A 21,225-nucleotide genomic window follows, 5' to 3' on the forward strand; every position below is an offset into this window, starting at 1 on the left:
AAGAGTAAGTGCCACTTTACCTCCACTCCACCACATATAACATACGAGGTGCGATCGGAAAGTTTCTAGACTGTGCCAATAGAGGGCGAACCGGATGTAGTACGAGCTTCTGCCGCTAGGGGATGCGGCCTACATTCATAGTGAATCAGTGTGCCAGCCGGCATCATCGAATTAGAATTTGTTTCTTAGTTACGGGCGTTTTGGTAGTGCATTACACCGACCCTCCTGCGATTTCGGAATGGCGTGTGTATCAAATTTTGCCAAAGACTCGCCAAAGCAAGCATTTGGGGAGTCTGCAATGGGTCGTGCACAAACTTTTGTGTGGTATTCACGTTTTAAAAATGGCCGAACCTCTGTCGATGATGACGAGCGTTCTGGACGACCATCTTCGAGCACAACGCCCGAAAATGTTACGAAGATTCGGCAGGCCATTCACGAATATCGACGTCGTACCATCAACGACTTGTGTGACATCGTTGGGATAGGCTATGGGACCTGTCAGCTGATTCTAAAGGAAGAACTCCACATGCGACGCATCCTGTCTGAGGACCAGAAGCAGAATCGACTTCTCGTTTGTCAGGAGCTCAAAGATCTTGCAAGAACCGACCCCAACATCCTTTCTAAGGTTTCCTCTTCCCAAAGATGAAAATTCAGCTAAAGGGAAGGAGATTTGAGACGATAAAAGAGATTCAGGCAGAATCGCAGATGGTGCTTGACAGGCTGACAAAGAAAGATTTCCAGGGATGCTTCCAGGCTTGGCAGCGGCGCTGGGATCGTTGTGTTCACTCCCAGGGGAACTATTTCGAGGGTGATGGATGAATTTAATACCTGAGATAAGTGTACGGGTTTTTATACGCGCATTCTGGAAACCTTTCGATCGCATCTCGTATATGGTGTACCAATGAGGCATTCAACATTTCTGATGCACTGATTAAATGTCTGTAATTCACTAAGTTTTTTACAAGCAATTTGAATTTACAATATGCAATAAACCAAATATAACTACTACTCATTTGATATATCTCTTTAACTGAAAGTCTCATAATAAAAGAGTATTGATCATAATAGGTCTCACTGTAAATGCTGATGATCAGTACTGTTTTATTCAACCATGTTTGATATAGATTCAAATTACAAGACTTGTGGAAAAATTGTAAAACAAAACAAATAGATTTGCAAAAATTTAACACAGATCAAATTTAATTATCTATTTTTATGTACATGGAAGCAATGTATGTAAATACTTCTGAGCTTCATTTTACGAAGTTCGGAATCAAGGTAATGCTGCATATCTTTACAGCTGTATTTCACAAAGTATCTTATTTCTTCATATGCAAATTATTGCTTGTATCTTGTGTTACATGGCAGACATAATGCTTGTTTTCAATATATAAATGTACAGGTAGCCCTCGCTTTGCGCCGATTCAGAAGAACGCCGATTTTGAAACCAGCAAGTCATAAAGTGAAAAAAATTACCATTATTTATAACGTTTTACAATGTATCTCGTACTAATTCTTATACTAAATCGTAATTCTTAAATCGCTGATTTCTAATAAAAATTATAAACACAGTCATCTCTGCAATTACCTATGTTTAGTTAACGCGAATTTGCGCCAATGAAATCGAGGAATCGGTAAAAGCTATTTGTGGAATGCAGACTTTTGCATATTAGAGTTTGCTCTTATGCAATTTCATTCCTGGCGCTTTAAACTTTCAAAGGACTAATTTAATCTCTGCGGAGATACCGGGGTTATTTTTACTACGCGATTTTCTATAGGTCGGCGTCTTACAGGGATGCAACTATCGCATAACAGCAGAGATGACTGTACACATCGATCACATGAAAAAATCGCAGTCAATGGCGGGGACCAACGAATTGCCGATTGTAAGTGTATAAAATATATTTTTTAAATTCCCTTTATTTTATTTACGTTATTTCAGAGCTTCAAATGTAATGTCACTATATTACTCGTCAATGTTTTGGTGCTGGGAACGCATGTCATTGACTTCCCCTTTGATTAACATTATGAAGGAGTTTCAATTTGCGCCGATTCCGTTTACGACGGTTGGTCCAGGAACGCATCCCCGGCGTAAATCGAGGGCTACCTGTATTAGTACTAAAAGTGTATAATTCACTGTTACACATGCATGAGAACATGATTTTATACAATGAAAATACAAAATCACAACTGCATATTAAAAAAAGCTATTCTATAATGCACTATGTAGGCCCTTGCGGGGAGACTTATATAGATCCTACTAATTTTCAACCTCAACTCTAGATGGGGGTGACTGGTCAGAATCATGCCCTGGCCGTGCTTTACCACCAGGAAATGACCCCTGTTCCCTATGAATAGAAGGCTGGGTGTGCCCCAGAGCTGGTTTGAAAGCAGAGGCTAGAGAAAAAAATCCTCCGCCCTGTCAGGGAACGAACCACGGTCATCTAGTCTGTAGTCAGCCACTTTGACAATTTCCAGTATATTGACAAGTCTGTATAAAATTAGACCACTGAATGAATTCTGTGTGTAAAATAAGGTTCTTTATTGAATATGAGAACTAATGCCATCAGAAGTTCCTTTAAGCTTTCAAACATTTCCTTTTTAATAGATAAGAGTCCAACTCTTCATGCTGCAAGTTACAGAGATTTATCCTGAAATATTTATACATGATGATCAGTTTCAGATAACAACTCCATAATAAAATTCTTGAACAGTTTAGCCCTCTGCCACATCTTACATAACTGTGCAAAACAAAATTAAATACCTCATGTTACATATAAGTCTACAAATACACAGTGAGTGTAAAAATGGCCTTAAATAGTACAGACACTGTGAATTGAAGTTAAAAATGGTCACCTCTATACTATGTGTTCATTAATATAAAAGTCTTTTAAGATACATTCATGACAAATTTACATAACTAACACAGAAATCAAGCATGTTCATGGATAATCATTTTGCAAATGCAATCAAACTAACATTCACAATATGGTTGTATTAAAATTCTTACTTGGGATAGGCCAGTTAGTACAGTGACTAGCTATGGGCTGGAAGACTGGGGTTTTATCCCTGACGTGGGCAGAGGATTTTTCCTCTAGCCTCTGCATCCAGATCGGCTATAGGGCCCACCCAGCCTCCTATACAGTGGATACTGGGACCTTATCCTGGCGGTAAAGCGAAACAGGGGCATGATGATGACCACTTACCCCCATCTAGTGCCGAAGTTAAAAATGAGTAGGAGCTATACCTCCTCTTCCCCCCAAACGATATACATGGCATGTAGCGGGACTGCTTTACTTTTGCTTTATACTTGGCATCTGGACAGAACAGTCTAATAATCTACCTCCAGAGATGTGAAATGTCACATCCTCTTTCGCTTGTTAGTCTCATACCGTGTCTACACACATTGCCAGAATTCATTTAAAGTTCATAAGGTAGTATATTTGCGTCAGATTGTGAATTAAGTTAATATTTTAATATTTTCCGTCAAATCACAATTTTTAATAAGATGATAAAATATTTAAAATATCATTTCACGTTCCGCATCGAATGATCGATTTACAAATTGGAACGTTTTCTTACGACATGTTTCGGTTATATTTAACCGTCCTCAGGTATAAAATTAGATTGGTAAATTTTAAAACTGGAATTACAATCCTTTACAATGTTATGCAGTTTATTGAAGATGTTCTTATTAGATTACTCTTATATATTAGAACGAAGGTACGCACTCCACGAGCAACCGCAATTCAGTTTTAAACCTCGACCCGACACAGTAATACTTCTAGATGTCTTCCGCCAGACACTTCATGTCTCTGTCAACTCATCACCGGTATGTTTTATTAAATTAATTCTTTTACTTATACATTCTACTATTTATTTACTTCCATCATTTTGTTTTCTATATTACTCCATATTTATTAATGTTTTCTTTAAATCATTGCTTTACAGACTAATATTGAACATCAGATGAACCACGCCATATAAAAAACAATACCTTCGTTCTAATATATAAGAGTAATCTAATAAGAACATCTTCAATAAACTGCATAACATTGTAAAGGATTGTAATTCCAGTTTTAAAATTTACCAATCTAATTTTATACCTGAGGACGGTTAAATATAACCGAAACATGTCGTAAGAAAACGTTCCAATTTGTAAATCGATCATTCGATGCGGAACGTGAAATTATATTTTAAATATTTTATATTTTATCATCTTATTAAAAATTGTGATTTGACGGAAAATATTAAAATATTAAAATATTAAATTCATTTAAAGTTGTTGTGTAAACACGTGTAACACTTTAATGCACTTGTATGTAGTGAGAAAGCCATAAAGTAATCTTGTAAAGCTCAATTAAATAATGAAATACAACAGGCATTGCAGCTTTTTCCCTAAACTAAATATTCCTTCAACATTGCCTTTACATGCTTAACAGTTGCTTCAAGAATTACATAGCATGAGAACATTTTTTTTTTGTTCATAATACATTAACAAGAAGTTGCATTCCCTCTTGAAAATGTGATGAGTATACATAAGTTCTGAGAAACATTTCAATGAAGCAACTGTGTCACAAGAAAATATTTTATTAGTACTTTCCAATTTTAAATTTTATAAGTGTCCAAAATAAATGAAGATTCACCTCTTCATACACCACAATTTCTTCTGAAGTAGAAAACCAACATCCTTACTTCTTACCTCTAACATAACTAGTTCACCTATGATCAACAAAGCAACATTATCTACAGACTTAAAGCTGTGTAACAAATTTCTGTACAATACCTGAAAAATGTGGATCTGGCTCATTAAGAGTGAGTGCTAAGCTTGGGTACTTCAGTGGGTGACAGGATATATCTGATCCAATGGAAATTGACTCTGTGGATACATGAACTTCACCTGTCAAAATGAAAGTACTGCACTAGAATATTAGTTGCTGTGAAGGTAACAGGTTTGTAAGGGTACTGATAGGAGGAAAGTGGGACAAAAATTATGTGCGTAACTTATTTACATTATCAGTCCATTCTGAGTACCATAAAACTGAGAAAATGTAAATATAGAAAGATGGAATAATAATGTAAATAATTAAACAAAGTGAAATAAACAGTGTCTTCATTGGTGAGAAAAATGTTACATCTTTGATACAAATGACAATTCCTATTGCTGTGAAATAATATATTTATCAGCTGGTCCGAACAAAATTGCAGTGTTTTTAACACGGGGCAGTGGAGTGCAATATGGACAGTCACAACAGACAATGATGATGAAAGAGACATTGCAGGTAATCAAAAATTTCAGTCAAGATATCCAAATGGAGTTAGGGTTTGATAAATTTTTAAAAGTGGTATTTAGATGAAGATGATTTTTTCTTTCTGGTACCAATTAACAGATGATGAAACAGAAGTACAACAGATTGAACAATAAATTATATACATAATTGGGAGCTGAGAAAAGAGTGTTCAAATTATATGTTGAAGCAGAAATTAAAAATAAATTCATAGGAAGACTGAGATTGATCTTAAAAATTAACTGAATTCCAAGAATAAAATAATGGTAGCAGGAACATTAGCAGTACTAGTACTATGGTGTAACTTAGGAATGTTCTTAGAATCAGAAGTAAATACCAAATTGAAGTCCTTTATAAATATTTTCTTTCCTATATTGATATGGTATTCACATTAAAATTAGTTAATTCAAGGGAACCCCAAGAAATAGTTAGATTGTAGCTAAGCACTGTATATGGCATATACAAATAAGTTAGCTCATAATTACTATGTTTTGTTAAAATCTGGTAATTTCCCAGATAAGTTAAAATTGGCTAGAGAGTGAAACCTCTTTACAAAAATAGAGAAAAAGTAACATATGAAATTACAGACAAACATCTAAATTTTCAATTGTTTATTTTTTTTAAATAAACTAATATACAACAGATTAATTAAATATTAAATCTGAAGGTTTATGATGATCATATATTGTTAAAACAATTAACTCTCTGGATATCAGCCATCATCTTGATTCTTGATAGGTCTGGAGATAGGAACTAGTTCTATCAATTTGGCCCAGCAGAGTAGGTTTCAATCTGAGAATGGAGACAGAGTCCAGTTTCTGAAATGTCATATTTTAACAAAAATCAAGACAATGGATAATGTCCAGAGAGTTTGTTATTTAGTAAATGTTGTTCATGATACAATTGTTAAGGAAGTAATGAGTCTGAATGCAATGAGAAGCATCTATTTTGCATATTTTCACACCCATTTCAGGTATGGTGTAATTTTCTGGAATGAGAGTACTGAAAGTTAGAGCATTTGAAAACTGCAAACACAAGTTGTTTGAATAATCAGTAGGGTGGGAAGATATATTTCATGAACACTAATCAAAGATTTACATATATTCCCAGTAGCCTGTTTATGTATATTTTAAATATTGTGTTATACAAAAACAAACATAGAGAAGTTGGAACAAAATACAGACTTTCACAGTCATAATACATGTCAAAAGTTGAATCATTTAAAGATTTGTAAGATAACTGTTTATAGGGGTAGCGTTGTCAATACAGTAATCAAATTGTTCAAGAACTTACCAAAACTGGAAAAAATTCAAAATTTCAGGAGGAATCTATCGCCCCATACATTCTACGCAGTAGATGAATAAATGGCCCACACTTCATTAAATATGTTGCCAGACTGTGTATGTGTTTCTATGGGAAAAGTTATTGTAATGTGATACTTCCTGTTACATTTTAGTTTTAGCAGAGATTTTACATATGGGGGAAAGTGCTGTACCTTGGGTCGGTTGTACCTCGGGACATTAGCTATTGCTCTGATATCTATAAACAGGTATGTAAAATATTACTACCTAATTTAACATTTGTCCACCCTGAGCAGTGTGTGTTAGTGTCTTTGTTTGGTGTGAGGTTATTTAATGATTAAACTGCATTGAAAGTTGAAACTATTTAAAGTATTTTCTAAAGAAATTTCTTATGCGTTTTTGTATGAGAGTGTTTTCATACCCTGTACAGTTTATGGCATAGGTAAGACCTACTTTTTATGCTCTTTCATATGACATAAATAGCACTGTTCAACAGCCAAAATATATCGGAGACGAAACTAACCAATTTTTACTAATTTTGAGTTGCTAACACGAAAATGACATTCATTTTCCATGATTGGTTCGCATTTCGAAGATATTCATACCAAGCTGTTTCGCTCAATTTTCGTAATTTTCAGAATTGTAATGGACTACTTACTTCAGAAACAGCCTGTACAAGGGTGGAGAAGGTTTTATTGCTTCCAGCAGGTCTACTTAACATCCCTAAGGGATGTTTAATAAATTGGTTCAGTTGTCCTTGTGGTTCTGTTTGGCAAACAAGTGCTTTGTGGAGTGCGGATTTTGTGCTTCACTTCGTCTTAAGGTGGCGACTGACTTGTAACATTTGCCTGTAATGTAACGTGTTACAAATCGAGCATTACACAAGTGAAGACAGCGAACGGAGCTCCATCGTGTTGTCGGTTTTTTCGCGAATCCCTTTGAGTGTTACATTACAAGTCAGTCAGTCAGTCGAGCGGCGTCGTAACGAGCAATCACGAGTTCGCGGGCGCTCCATCGTGTTGTCGGTTTTTTCGCGAATCCCTTTGAGTGTTACATTACAAGTCAGTCAGTCAGTCGAGCGGCGTCGTAACGAGCAATCACGAGTTCTTTAGATAACAGTAGCGTATTAAATGAAACAAAGATAACACAACCTCCACGTCCGACATTTGAATGAAATGAATGGAGCACACATGAGCACAGTCGAGCCGAGCGTTCAAAACGAGCATTCGATACGCCTCACCAGTTGTGGTGTAATGTAACATGCTCGCCGCGAATGTTACATTACGAGTAAATGTTACAAGTCAGTCGCCACCTTTAGAATACTTATGCAGTAAACAGCAAAAACGTCGTTGTGAGTACTTCAATGAGATATTTGTAACACTAAAACATACAAAATTTCGCGTAGATGTGTCAATAATCCTAACAACTTTTGTTACATCCGTGGAGAAGTGACTTTTAAATCACTAAAACGAAACTTAACCCTCCATCGTTAAGAAAGCGTGCCACCTTTATTTTGGTTGCAAAGTGGGTGACATGGACAGGGCATGGGCACCCCATATTTGCTGTCTGAAGTGTTCTACAAATCTACGTGAGTGGCTAAAAGGAAAAATGCAGTCTATGCCCTTCGTTGTGCCCATGGTGTGGCGGGAACCGCATAATCATATAAACGACTGCTACCTCTGTATGATTCCTCCTGTCATCGGCATAAACAATAAGAAAAAACATGCTTTGATCTATCCAAACATCTCCTCAGCCATTCGTCCTATACCCCACAACCATGAACTACCTGTACCTGTCCCTCCTATCTCCTACACAGCTGATTACGGCGAACAATGCTCACCATCACCACCATCAGATGACGCCATTCCAAGATCATCAGCATCTCAAGATAAAGAGTTTGTGCCAGAAACGTTACCTTCTACATCTCACAGAGTAACTCAAAGAAAACTGAATGATCTAGTGAGAGATTTAGACTTGCCTAAGTATAAGGCAGAGTTGCTAGGATCGCGACTTAGACAATGGAATGTACTTGAAGAAAATGTTAAAATATCCTGTTATCGCGTTCGTCAGATTCATTTACAAAAAAAAATTTCCATGCAAGATGATCTCGTATTTTGTGATGACGTAGATGATCTTATGGATGCCCTCCATAAAGAACATAACCAAAATGAGTGGCCCCTTTTTATAGATTCCTCAAGAGTCATCTTGAAAGCAGTATTATTGCACAATGGCAATAAATTACCCAGTATTCCTATAGCTCATGCGGTTCATATGAAAGAGACATACGATAACATTAAACAATTAATTAACAGGGTGAATTATGACAAATATAAGTGGTGTATATGTGCAGATTTAAAAGTGGTGGCTGTCATACTAGGCCTTCAGCAGGGTTACACAAAATATTGCTGCTTCCTGTGTGAGTGGGACAGTCGTGCAAGGAATATATACATTATGAAACTAAACAGTGGCCCCTTCGACAGAACTTGGAACAGGTACTAAGAATATTGTCCGTGAACCACTGGTAGATCAAAGACAAATAATACTGCCAGAATTGCACATTAAATTGGGTCTGATGAAAACTTTTGTAAAAGGAATGGACCGAAATGGAGAAGCCTTTAGGTACCTCTTTCACAAATTTCCCCGTCGAAGTGAAGCTAAAATCAAAGAAGTAGTTTTCATAGGTCCGCAAATAAGAAACCTGATTGTTGATGAACATTTTGTTGAAATTTTGACGGGAGAGGAGAAAATTGCATGGGAATCCTTCAAGTCAGTTAGGAATTTTCTTGGAAACAACAGGGCGCCAAACTATAGGAAATTAGTAGACAAATTGTTGAAAGCATACTGTAAAATGGGGTGCAATATGTCTCTTAAAATGCATTTCACACACAATGCACACTTGGACTATCTCCCTGATAATCTTGGATCGGTTAGTGATGAACATGGCGAACGACTTCACCAAGATATTTCTACTCTTGAAAGGCGTTATCAGGGGAAATGGAGCGCATCAATGATAGCTGATTACTGCTGGTCGGTGGTAAGAGATACCCCTGAGGTATAATACAGAAGAAACGCCATAGAACAACGTCTATAAGGTAGGTGAAAATTTTTAAACATTTGCATATCATATGGACGAATTTATTGATGATATTTCACAAAGTACAAAATATCTTCAAAACGCGAACTAACTAAGCTTCTTTATTGTCATTTTCGAATTTCGCGGACGAAAATACATAAGAATTGATTAGTTTCATTTCCGATATATACAACTCATTAAAATTTGTTGTAGTTTGCCACTTAACCGAAAATAGGTGCGAAATTTGTGTTGTGATCTCTTTTTCTATTTGTTGCTGTACCTTGGGCCATCATGGTATGTTGTACCTTGGACCATGACCCAAGGTACAACACAATGCATTCACATTATTTAAATTTGAAATTGAATCAGTATGTTTAGAAAGTTCAGTAACAAGAAATCTATTTCATTTCTAGGAGAATGCCACAAAGCAAGTTAGGTAAAACGAGACAAAAAGTAAATGCAGTGGTCATAGAACGAGCCACACAAGATGTAATCAAGAACAAAACAAAAGTAAGGGCAACAGCACGTGATTTTGGAATTTCAAGTACTACACTAAGCATTTATTTGATAAAGTTTCAAGCCCAAGAAAACTCTTTTAATTTTGAGTACACAGCCAGAAATGATGTTAAGAAAGTTTTCAAATGGTGTAGTTAGCAAGAGAGTTGGGAAAACAATGAATCTGTTGGTAATATGTGGCTGAGGGGACTGAGGAAATGTCACTAGTCCTTGACTTTTACAAAACCCGAGGTTACTAGTCTCACTCGAGCTACAAGTTTTAATCGTGAAAATGTAAAAGCATATTTTGAAAATTTAAATGAACTTATGTCAAGATATAAGTTCTCTGCTAATAAGATCTATAATTTAGATGAGACTGGCAATTCTACTGTTCATGTTTCCCCCAAAATTATTTGTGCTTAGGAAATCAAGCAAGTGGGGAGTGTGACTTCAGGGGAGAGGAGGCTAAATATTACAATGATTGTTGCTGTAAATGCCATTGGTAATAACTGTGAAGAAGTGGTTGCTCACTGTTGGCAGCTCTGAAGAGGAGTCTGAAGATGTTACATATGCACAACTCTGTTTGAAAGTGAAATGGCTAATTTTATTAAAGAAAAAGTGGAAGAAAATTTCATATTTGTTGATGTGATATAAGAAGATTCTGTTTTAGTAAAGCTGGCAGGAAAAAGAGCATTACATAGCTGAAGTAATAAATGATTTTCATGGAAATGAATATGAAATCAGATATTACAAGCGAATTCAGAACACCAATAAATTTATCCTTGACAAATAAAATAAATATTTTAGAATTCCCAGTATTGAAATATTAAGGAAGCTTCCACCCCCTGTACCAGCAGGATCTTTGAAACTGCAAGGGTCACAGTTGTGTTTTTCAGTGGATTTTAGTGGATTCAATGTGAAATAGATTAAAGCAACCTACTTACCCTTACAAAATGTAGGTGTTTAAATTTATTGTATTTATGTTGAATATAGCTTGCTTTTCTACAGTAATTTTTTGTGTAGGTAGGTTATTAAATTAATGTTATTAGTTGATTATTAATTACATACACTGTTCTATTATTATTGTATGTATTCCTGATGATGAAACTTGTAGCCCGTTTATCAATGGAAGACAATCAAAATGTGAAAATTAAATTTACTCTTTAGTTTAACATTCTGTAGAGTTCTGTCCTAAGGTACAATACGGGGTGGCCCAAGTTACAACCACATGTTGTACCTTGGGTCACTTTACCTTTTGCCTTTTAAATGGTATTGGTAAACTTATAAGTAAAGAAATTTTAAAGTAAAAAATATACAGGGTGAGTCAGAAGTATGTTTACAAACTTCGTGTGCGTGTTCCAGGATCAAAAATAAGTAAAAATGTTCCTATGAACATGGGGTTGCAAATGTTTCATTTTCAAAATAATAGCCAAAAGTAATTTTCAATGTATGCCTTTATTGCCAAGTATAAGGACAGGGATGTTTCTTTGTAACAGATGCTCAAAGGTTGCTCCTCCATTCTCCACACATGCCCTAGCACGACGTACACAAGACTGACGGATTCGTTCGTACACACCAGGGTTTCCTCGAAGCATCTGCCATGCATTCTGCACACACGTTCCCATAGGTCGTCATCATTGTTTATGGGTGTTGCATGAACGACAGACTTCAAGTGACCCCAGAGATAAAAGTCCAATGGAGTCAGGTCCGGTGACCTCGGTGGCCATGCTACTGGGCCACCACGCCCAATCAATCGCTGAGGGTAGTGTTCATTGAGATGATCTCTGATGCGATGGGAGAAGTGTTCTGGGGCTCCGTTGTGCATAAACCACATTTGTCTTCTTGTATTCAGTGGTACATACTCAAGGAGACGTGGCAAGCGTCTTCTTAAGAATCGCCGATATGAAGGTCCTTTTAGACACGATGGAAGCACGTGTGGACGAATAAGCATGTCACCAACAATTCCTGTCCAAACATTGAAGGAAAATCTTTGCTGGAAGCTGGATTCACTTTGACATAACATCATTCATTGAAACTTATTTTTGGCTATTATTTCGAAAATGAAATGTTTGTGACCCCATGTTCATAGGAACATTTTTTCTCATTTTTGATCCTGGAATACTCACACAAAGTTTGTAAACATACTTCTGATTCACCCTTATTTCATTTACCAAATACATGTGTAATAGCGTGTAGCATTCAAAAATTTGATACAAATAATCTTGTTCACACAAAAAAATAATAACCAAAAATTTACCCGGGGTACAACACTTTCTCCTAAATAATTGTATAGCCATATTTTATCAATATGTCCTATGGCAATGGTCTGACAAAAATAAAAATGAATAAACAAATAAAGTTAATTAAATTGGATATTAGAAGAGTCAAAATAGACAGGAAGATGAGAAGAATGTAAACAATTTGTGCATATGCCTGTAGAAGACATAGAAAAGCTGACTGTTTCACACCATAATCAGAACCCTACAGAATCCATAAATATTCAACATAATAAAGTACTTAAAATGTCAGAGTCTCAGAGGAAAGCCCCTTATGAAGTATCATAAATGATTATGATAACAGGCAACACAACACAAAAGTTTACAAATATTAAGCAACTACTTCATACACAAAGCAAACAAAAGCTTTGAAAACAGAGTGGGAAGAATGCATCAGGTCAGTGGCAGCAAAATAAATAGAAAGTAAGAGGGACATCAGTAATCTTTTAAGGGTGATAAAAATCCATAGCACAACTTCCATCAGAGGGTAAATGAAGCTGGTGGTCCCATGTCATGGATTTATGGCAAGTAAAAGTACCTTATAAACATGAATGAGATGTTTTGTAAGCAAAATTAATGACCATTTCTCACCCATGTCTATCTTGTTTCTCTATTAGATGGCTATAGCAGACAAATATTATGATTGAGCAGAAATTGTGCAGTCACTCAGTACTCAAAAATGCACACTTCAAAGTCTAAGAAACCTCAGAAAGAAGGCCACCAAGTCTCACACTGGGTTGCAGAGCCACAGGAATAACAAGAAGAGGGAGAGTATGATAATATATGGAGAAAACATTTGATACCCAATGCATCAATAAAAAACATTTCTTTCTTTGGCTTAAAAAAGGAGAACTTGTAGTGAGATAATTGCTGTGCAAGACTAAGCCCTGAATATCAAATGCTATGCTACAAAGTTCCTGAAAAGTGCAGATGGTAGTAAATGTAGAATTTGCCAGCAATTTTATGAGTCTGTAGAATATTTTACAGCAGCATGCCAAGCTCTAAGAACTGTGTGAACACAATTACATTTTAAAGTCTGTTAATAAGCAGGACTAAAAGTGAAAAAACAAATTATAGCACTTATTTAATTTGTATTTTCCATAAACACTGGTCTCATGGTCATGTAATATTCATCCTAGGTTGTGAATTATATGTCAAGTTGTGTAATTAGTTTTATTTTTACTTTAATTTATCAATTTTCTTTGTTCAGATGTTACTTTATTCTCAGAGACAAGGTTTGGTGCTGTAAGATACTGTGAAAATAATAATAATAATTACAATGATCATCATCATGGTAAGAATAACTACAATATATAACAAAAGTTATAATCGTTCCTGAGACAGAGCAGCAATTACAGAAGAAACAATCATTGCCAACATACCTGAAGATGTAAACTGATATATAAAGAGGAAACAAAGGTATGTTTGACTCATGCTTCAATCCTCAGTAGCAATGTGCAAGAAAGTACATGAGAAATATTTATACTTTACTAATACAAAAATTTGCTACATGAAATTAAGAATATGTGGGAGCTATATGAGGTACCATTGTAGTAAATAATTAACCAACAAATAACTAACTCAATGGAGCACACACCATCTTGAGAACCTAACAGTCACTCAGATGGTCATTCCGAACATGCCATTAAAAGAACACTAACATGTTCAGAAAAATCTGTCAATGGACCCTATTCTGAGGCAGCTAAATACAGACAAATCTCTCATTACAGATGTTCAAAGACTCATTGTAATGTTATCTTCACATTTATACGAGGGTACTCTAAGTATGCTCTTTCCTTCAGGTCTTCAAATGAAAATGTTATGCATCTTTCTTCTTCCCATGAATGCCACATGTTCCACCAATATCACTACCCTTGCCTTCATCACCCTAATAGTATGTGGTGAATTGTACATTGTAACTTCCCACCATATTGCCCTCAAATACAATCAATCTGTACCTAGACAGTTCCATGTCAATACAAAATAGCAGGTAAAATTATGGTTCTGTACCTTTAAGGGGGGATGGGGAACTGAAAGACATAAGATTCAGAACTGAATGTAGCTCTGAGTTTTTTTAACAAATTAGCTTTTCAAGAATATAATTTTGAAGATTTCATCTTCTGGGTTGTTGCGCTATGTAGTATGGTAGATGTTTATTAACGTTTCAGAAGTCACCATACTGCCTCTGTCATCAGGGTGAACAAATATTAATATAATTTTGATTTGTTTCCAAATATCTGAAATGACATATATATTCAACAGATTTATTAATTATGATAATGATAATTAATCTGTATGTAATATAAGCAACAGGAGTTATCCCACATTCCTTTACACAGTTTTTAGGAATTACAATTGAAGAAAACAGTTCCTGCAAATGAAAAATTTGTTCTGCTTCATACAGACTGGAGGCAGAGACAATCCACAAAATATTGTATTATAATGCCCTTCTCACATGCCTGATCATCCAAGATTACTTCATTTTAATTTGTTATACATATAATCAGCATATTAACAAATGTTTTAAATAAAAACTTAGACATCAATATTTTATGCTCTTCACAAATTTCTTTGACTGAATCTCAGAAAACTAAGTAACTGCCAGCTCAACTTCATACGTATAAAAGAAAATGCATTCACTCTATACAACATGTTGTGTAGACAATGAATAATAGATTTCATAAAAATCCATTCAGTAGTTAGAGAGATGAAAACTGTGTACAAACATGCATTATATTTATCAACTTTGTGCAATAAATTTACAAAATGATTTCAAGTATGTTATTTAAAACAATAATTTGTTATATATGTATGTTAACATAAAAGGGAAGTCTTTCAGAAAATAAAGTAATATTTCTTTGCTTACCTAATGGTTTACATTCTCGAACACTTCCAATGGCAAGATATTCACTCCCAAAGCCGGAAATCATAAACCAAATCCCACTCTCCCATCCGTCAGATAGATCATGAATAAATCGTTCCTCATGCCAGGTATCCTACAACAATCTTAATTAAAGGCATGCTGTTGTGTGATAATGTAATCAATGACAAAAAATCCACCCATTCTTTGATTCACTCCACTATATGTATTGATTTGAGAATGAACCATCTTTAGGTGGTCTTATGTTGAGGATACTATTGTCTGACAACTGTATTATCAACATAAAATCACATGCACGTGAAGGTGATCCAGTTGCAGACTGAAACATGCAGTAATGTCAGCCAAATAAATTGAAAAAATCAAATAGAAACAATTGTTAACTGAATTTTGTATTCCTGATTAGATTCTACAGAAATACTTATCAGTTTACAACACATAACTAATACACAAACCAGAGTCCAATACTGTAATCACATAGTTGTCAGAAAATCAAATGCAGATGGCTTAAGTTCTGATGTTCCAATCTTGGCTCTCTTTGTTAATAATGGTCACTATAAAAAAAATTTCAAAGGTTTCTAAATGCATTTACTGCATTCAATAATATAAGCATGCACACATATACACACACAAATAATATGTTTATGTTCCAAATATTTATCCCCTACAGATTTCAAATCAATGAATACTAATCTGACAGCTGACCAATTATAAAGACATAGCAGTTATTCAGTAATAATTAGTTACTTTTATTTCTCATTCACAAATAGAAATAATGCCTAATAACACTGAACCTACAACATATTTTAAAGTCATGAAGAAGGGAAAGTACTTGGAATAGTTTAACTGTGAGTGTCATGAATCAAAGAAATGTGGGTACACCACCTACCAACTTGCATATACACACTTATGCACTATTTTGTTACTCTCACATACACACACACTTCTTTAGTCACCCAAGAATTAGTGGTTAATTCCTTTTCTCTAATGGCCATGATACATCCTTTTCAAATTTTGCTTGACAGTAATGAAGGATGACGGTCCATTTGATTAGGTATGTATGTATGTGTCTCCAGTTACTGGGATTGTAATCAAGTTGGCAAATTTTGCTAGCACCTTTCAATATTATAACCTAAACTTCAACTGTGCGTGGGAAATTTCTCTTATAAAGTAACTTGATTTTCTTGTTATTGCATTTCTCCAGCAACATTATTTGCCAAATATGTCTTGAAGGCCTGCAGTGTTAATACAGTTACATGCCTTATCGAACTAAAAAAACATAAAAGTAGGGGTTTAAAGTAACACTGACCTTAGTGGCTTCCAAACTTTTCACAAATGTGGGTCTGTTGCTGCCTGCATACTCTATATGAAGATGTACAGGTGCGGATCCACTTGCTGCATCAGAACGAGCATAATAATGAAGGATAAAACAGAACTGTGATGAATGTGGATAAAAGTGAGGGCTAGTCAGCTGCCCACTATAATGCACCAATCCATAGGTATCTGTATATAAATCAGAGTTAAGACATTTGGTTTAGACATTTAAACAGTGACAGACCAACGATACTCAGAAGAGCATTACAAATAAACCCATATGATGTCAGAAACAAGAAGGTTCAGCTAGGTATTAAAAGACATCAAGACCAGACAGAAGAGATGGGAAGAAATCAGAAAGGAAAGCTTGTGGGAAGAAAGAAGAGAATGGAGGTTTCTTCGGTTGACCCATATAACACACAAACAATGTTAGAATAAAAATAAAAATTTTAATACCGAATATGCAACACGATAAAATAAAATGAGACATTAGGAAATATGCTGATTCTTTCTTAGCATACCTAAAACTATACTACTTCTTGCATAGCCGGAATTCAGCCTCTTAAGTGTGCATGTTTACTACTGACTGGCACATAAAATGATACCTGACTGAAACTTTAAATAACTAAAAGCTTTAATATTCATATAATGGTAAATAATATGTGTGCTATAGCCCCATTTTGCATGAACCATTGTGTATTTAATACGGCTAAGAACGATACAATCTGTACCACTCCCATTAAGGTTACGCTTCCCTTTTGTGTTAGATCTCCCCAACTCCATCAGTGGTGAACTGCTCCCCGACAACTATGTGAGAACCGGTATTCGTAAGTTGTGGGCGGAGGAGTGCCGTAACTTGTTCTGTAATCATCAGGTTATGGTTGAAAGATACACCAAAGGGAGGATTCCTAACCTTCTGACGTAGGTGACTACATTTCTGTAAGAATCACCTCAGTGACGCTTCGCGTAAGGTTTCAACAAAATTTTCTTCTCGCTGGCGTGGGCCTTTATGAGTGGCCTGTCTTCTCAACCAGCCAAGGCAAAGCTGTTTTAATTCAAATCCCATGATTATACTTCTGTACAGTCTGGCCTGTGTTTGTTATTTTTTTATTGGTATTGTGCAATACTACTATGAGTCATATCTTCGCAATATTTTTTATGTGTGAGTTCTGTCCATACAAATTTTTCTACAATGTTCTCTTCACTAGGTTTTAAACAGACACACTGCCATGTATACCTACATCACATACAAACTTATGTATTATGTAAAGCGTGGCCAGGCAATGATGCTGACCACTCATTCCCATCTAGTGCTGAGGTCAACAACAAGCAGGAGCTATACCTCCTCTCCCCCCAAGCGCCTACATGGCGTGTAGTGGGACAGCTTTACTTTAGCTTATATACACACACATACCACTGGACACTTTAAAGGTCATAGACAACAGGATTACTTTTACACTGTAAGAGAGCTGTATCAACTAATCAAATGTATAAGAGGAGTATTAACAATAGCAGTCAGAATTTAGGGAGGCATCACAGAGTTTGAATGCAACCTGTACAAAGATGGTGGGATTATGATGGCAATGGCTGCAGCAGCCTGTTCCTAAGGCTAAGGCACACATTCATGGCATGATTAACAGTTATAAAACATGCAAGATGTGCATAAATAGACTAAATCTTGGGTTAAAGTAACAGGGTCAACATTCATCACTGATGTTGTGTGGCAGGCAAAACAGCTAATATCTGCCAGTATACCATAAACAATTTAATAAGATAAGTTGGATACTGAATTGCACATTACAGGGAGCACACACAAACAGGTAGCTTCCTGGGCAGAAGACAGCTGAGAATGAGACAGTTATGGCCTAACCATATGTAGGTCACTACATGGCAGCTTGTGTTACAACCTAACACTGCAGACATATAGTAGAGCAGAGTTACAAGGACTTCAGCATATTTTAGACATTAAGTATATTGGTGAAGATTATGACACTAATCACATACGAGCTGCGATCGGAAAGTTTCAAGACTGTGTCAATAGAGGGCGAACCGGATGTAGTACGAGCTTCTGCCGCTAGGGGGTGCGGCCTACATTCATAGTGAATCAGTGTGCCAGCCGGCATCATCGAATTAGCATTTGTTTCTTAGTTACGGGCGTTTTGGTAGTGCATTACACCGACCCTCCTGCGATTTCGGAATGGCGGATTTTCATGAACAAAGAGTGTGCATCAAATTTTGCCAAAGACTCGCCAAAACGGCTACGGAAACCTATGAAATGCTAAAGCAAGCATTTGGGGAGTCCGCAATGGGTCGTGCACAAACTTTTGTGTGGCATTCACGTTTTAAAAATGGCCGAACCTCTGTCGATGATGACGAGCGTTCTGGACGACCATCTCCGAGCACAACGCCCGAAAATGTTACCAAGATTCGGCAGGCCATTCACGAAGATCGACGTCGTACCATCAACGACTTGTGCGACATTGTTGGGATAGGCTATGGGACCTGTCAGCTGATTCTAAAGGAAGAACTCCACATGCGACGCATCGCAGCCAAGTTTGTGCCAAGGCTCCTGTCTGAGGACCAGAAGCAGTTCGGCAGTTTTTGGCCTCAAACACCATGGCCGTCATCCCGCACCCTCCTTATTCGCCGGATTTAGCTCCGTGTGACTTCTTCCTCTTCCCAAAGATGAAAATTCAGATAAAGGGAAGGAGATTTGAGACGACAGAAGAGATTCAGGCAGAATCGCAGATTGGTGCTTGACAGGCTGACAAAGAAAGATTTCCAGGGATGCTTCCAGGCTTGGCAGCGGCGCTGGAATCGTTGTGTTCACTCCCAGCGGAACTATTTCGAGGGTGATGGATGAATTTAATACCTGAAATAAGTGTACGGGTTTTTATAGGCGCAGTCTTGAAACTTTCCGATCGCACCTCGTATCCAGTGTCATTGTAATTCCCAGATTTTCTGTCCTAAAAGTCATATTAACCTTTAAAGTAACATGCCTTTAAATCCCCATATCCCCTGTTGGCCAATTTAAATTCCACAGTTAAGCTACAATTTGCATGTGTTTTGATAAACAATGTATTTTTATTAAGAACCCACACACACAGCAATGAAATAAAACACACATTATACTCGTACATAAAAGTTTACTCTGTCACTTGGAACCCTTCCTCAAGCTGTTGCTCAGTAAGGTTATTTCTAATTGAAATGAATATTGCACATATTTATATTTTCTCATAAAATGAAATTCATATTCAAAAAATATTATTATATTTTTATGTATTTACCTTGAAATGTAAATGCATTTTTAAAACATTTCTTTTCCCTCTGACAAAGAGAATTGTAGAATTCCTGCCATACCTGCACACAAACATGAGTTCAACCAACTTTTCTCCCTTATTTTCACCACTTTTGGGTCAGCTTTGCCTTTTAGTTTCCAATACACAAAAATGCACACACAACACCATGGCCTCACAACAGAACACACTCATTCCTTAGTGTTCTGTGTGGTTATCGCCACACAGGTCAACTGGAATAAAGCTTGGCTTGGTCTATTTCATTGTAGTCAATTTATCTTGTCAATTTGTCTTCCGCTGCAAGGAATTGGTCATGAACATGTTGTTTCCTAAATTGAAAGTGGGTCATTTTTCTTCATATGACTTCTATATTATAAAATAACTTATGACAACTTAACAACAGTTTTCTGTTCACTTGAAGTTTTTTGATTTATGCCAGACCTTATATCAAAATGTGTGTTATAGTTCACATTACTTGGAGCTTCAGAGCTTTATTCATACCAAAAATTCCTCTCAGATACAGTTATACCTGCCTCTCTTGTCTTTCCATCACACAACTGTGATATTGCAATGACTGTTACTTGCAATATCCAATTTCTTTCTTTTCAGGGACCTAGGGCCAAAATGTTGGGACATTCCCTCTGTTATGCCAAGCAGTGTCACAATAAGCAGTTTTCTTGTTGTAGTGGACATCAGTGGTCTAGATAACAGTTGGAACCTAATCTATAAGTTTGTATCCTGAATCCTGGTCTAGATACACTCCTCATACCTGCTATTTATTTAATGGTAATAAATGTTATTATGTAAATGAGAAAACTAAAACAAATACGCAGCACACATCTAACCATAACAGTATACCACACCAATAATAAAGGTACAGTGAAATGAACCATAAAATTTGAGCAGGCACATAATAACATGCAGTAAATTGAACCCTTCTAGAATTTGTTGCTTCGGCAACACCAATATTGTACAAGAAAATTACTAACAAAAATATTTAATTGTGTGGAATCCATGAATGAAGTAAACAAATATGTGAGTTTTGAACTGCAACATGAAAATAATGTTACAATAAAACTACAAATAAATACAAATTTATATCAAAGCAGTTCTGTACCATTCATCAAAGTGATTTCAGCTTAACTCTGCCCTTTAAAACTAAGTTATTGAAAAACTTTACAGCTTTGTGCACAGTGTTTATATGGAAGTTACAGCTGAGACCTGAAATTAAGAAGGTAATTCCCACTTACATATCTTAGCTGTTAGTTGTTAAGAGAGGCTACTTACAGGTGTGAAGATAGTTC

General features: G+C 36.1%; 1 protein-coding gene across 4 annotated transcripts in view; it reads right to left on the minus strand.

Moving 5' to 3' along the window:
- Positions 1-21,225, minus strand: part of LOC110831285 (uncharacterized) — a 94,394-nt gene that overhangs the window by 23,390 nt on the left and 49,779 nt on the right. For all 4 annotated transcript variants that reach the window (XM_087351398.1, XM_087351397.1, XM_087351396.1 and 1 more), the window contains exons 7-9: positions 16,621-16,814; positions 15,300-15,429; positions 4,787-4,900 (exon numbers count right to left, since the gene is read on the minus strand). In XM_087351398.1, the coding sequence (XP_087207524.1) occupies positions 4,787-4,900; positions 15,300-15,429; positions 16,621-16,814 (438 nt within the window). The remainder of the gene's footprint in view (positions 1-4,786; positions 4,901-15,299; positions 15,430-16,620; positions 16,815-21,225) is intronic.

The sequence above is a fragment of the Zootermopsis nevadensis genome, unplaced genomic scaffold (assembly GCF_977971745.1).
Source record: "Zootermopsis nevadensis isolate Lab colony 2312 unplaced genomic scaffold, Znev_1.0 Znev_ptg000019l, whole genome shotgun sequence".
Lineage (NCBI taxonomy): Eukaryota > Metazoa > Arthropoda > Insecta > Blattodea > Termopsidae > Zootermopsis > Zootermopsis nevadensis.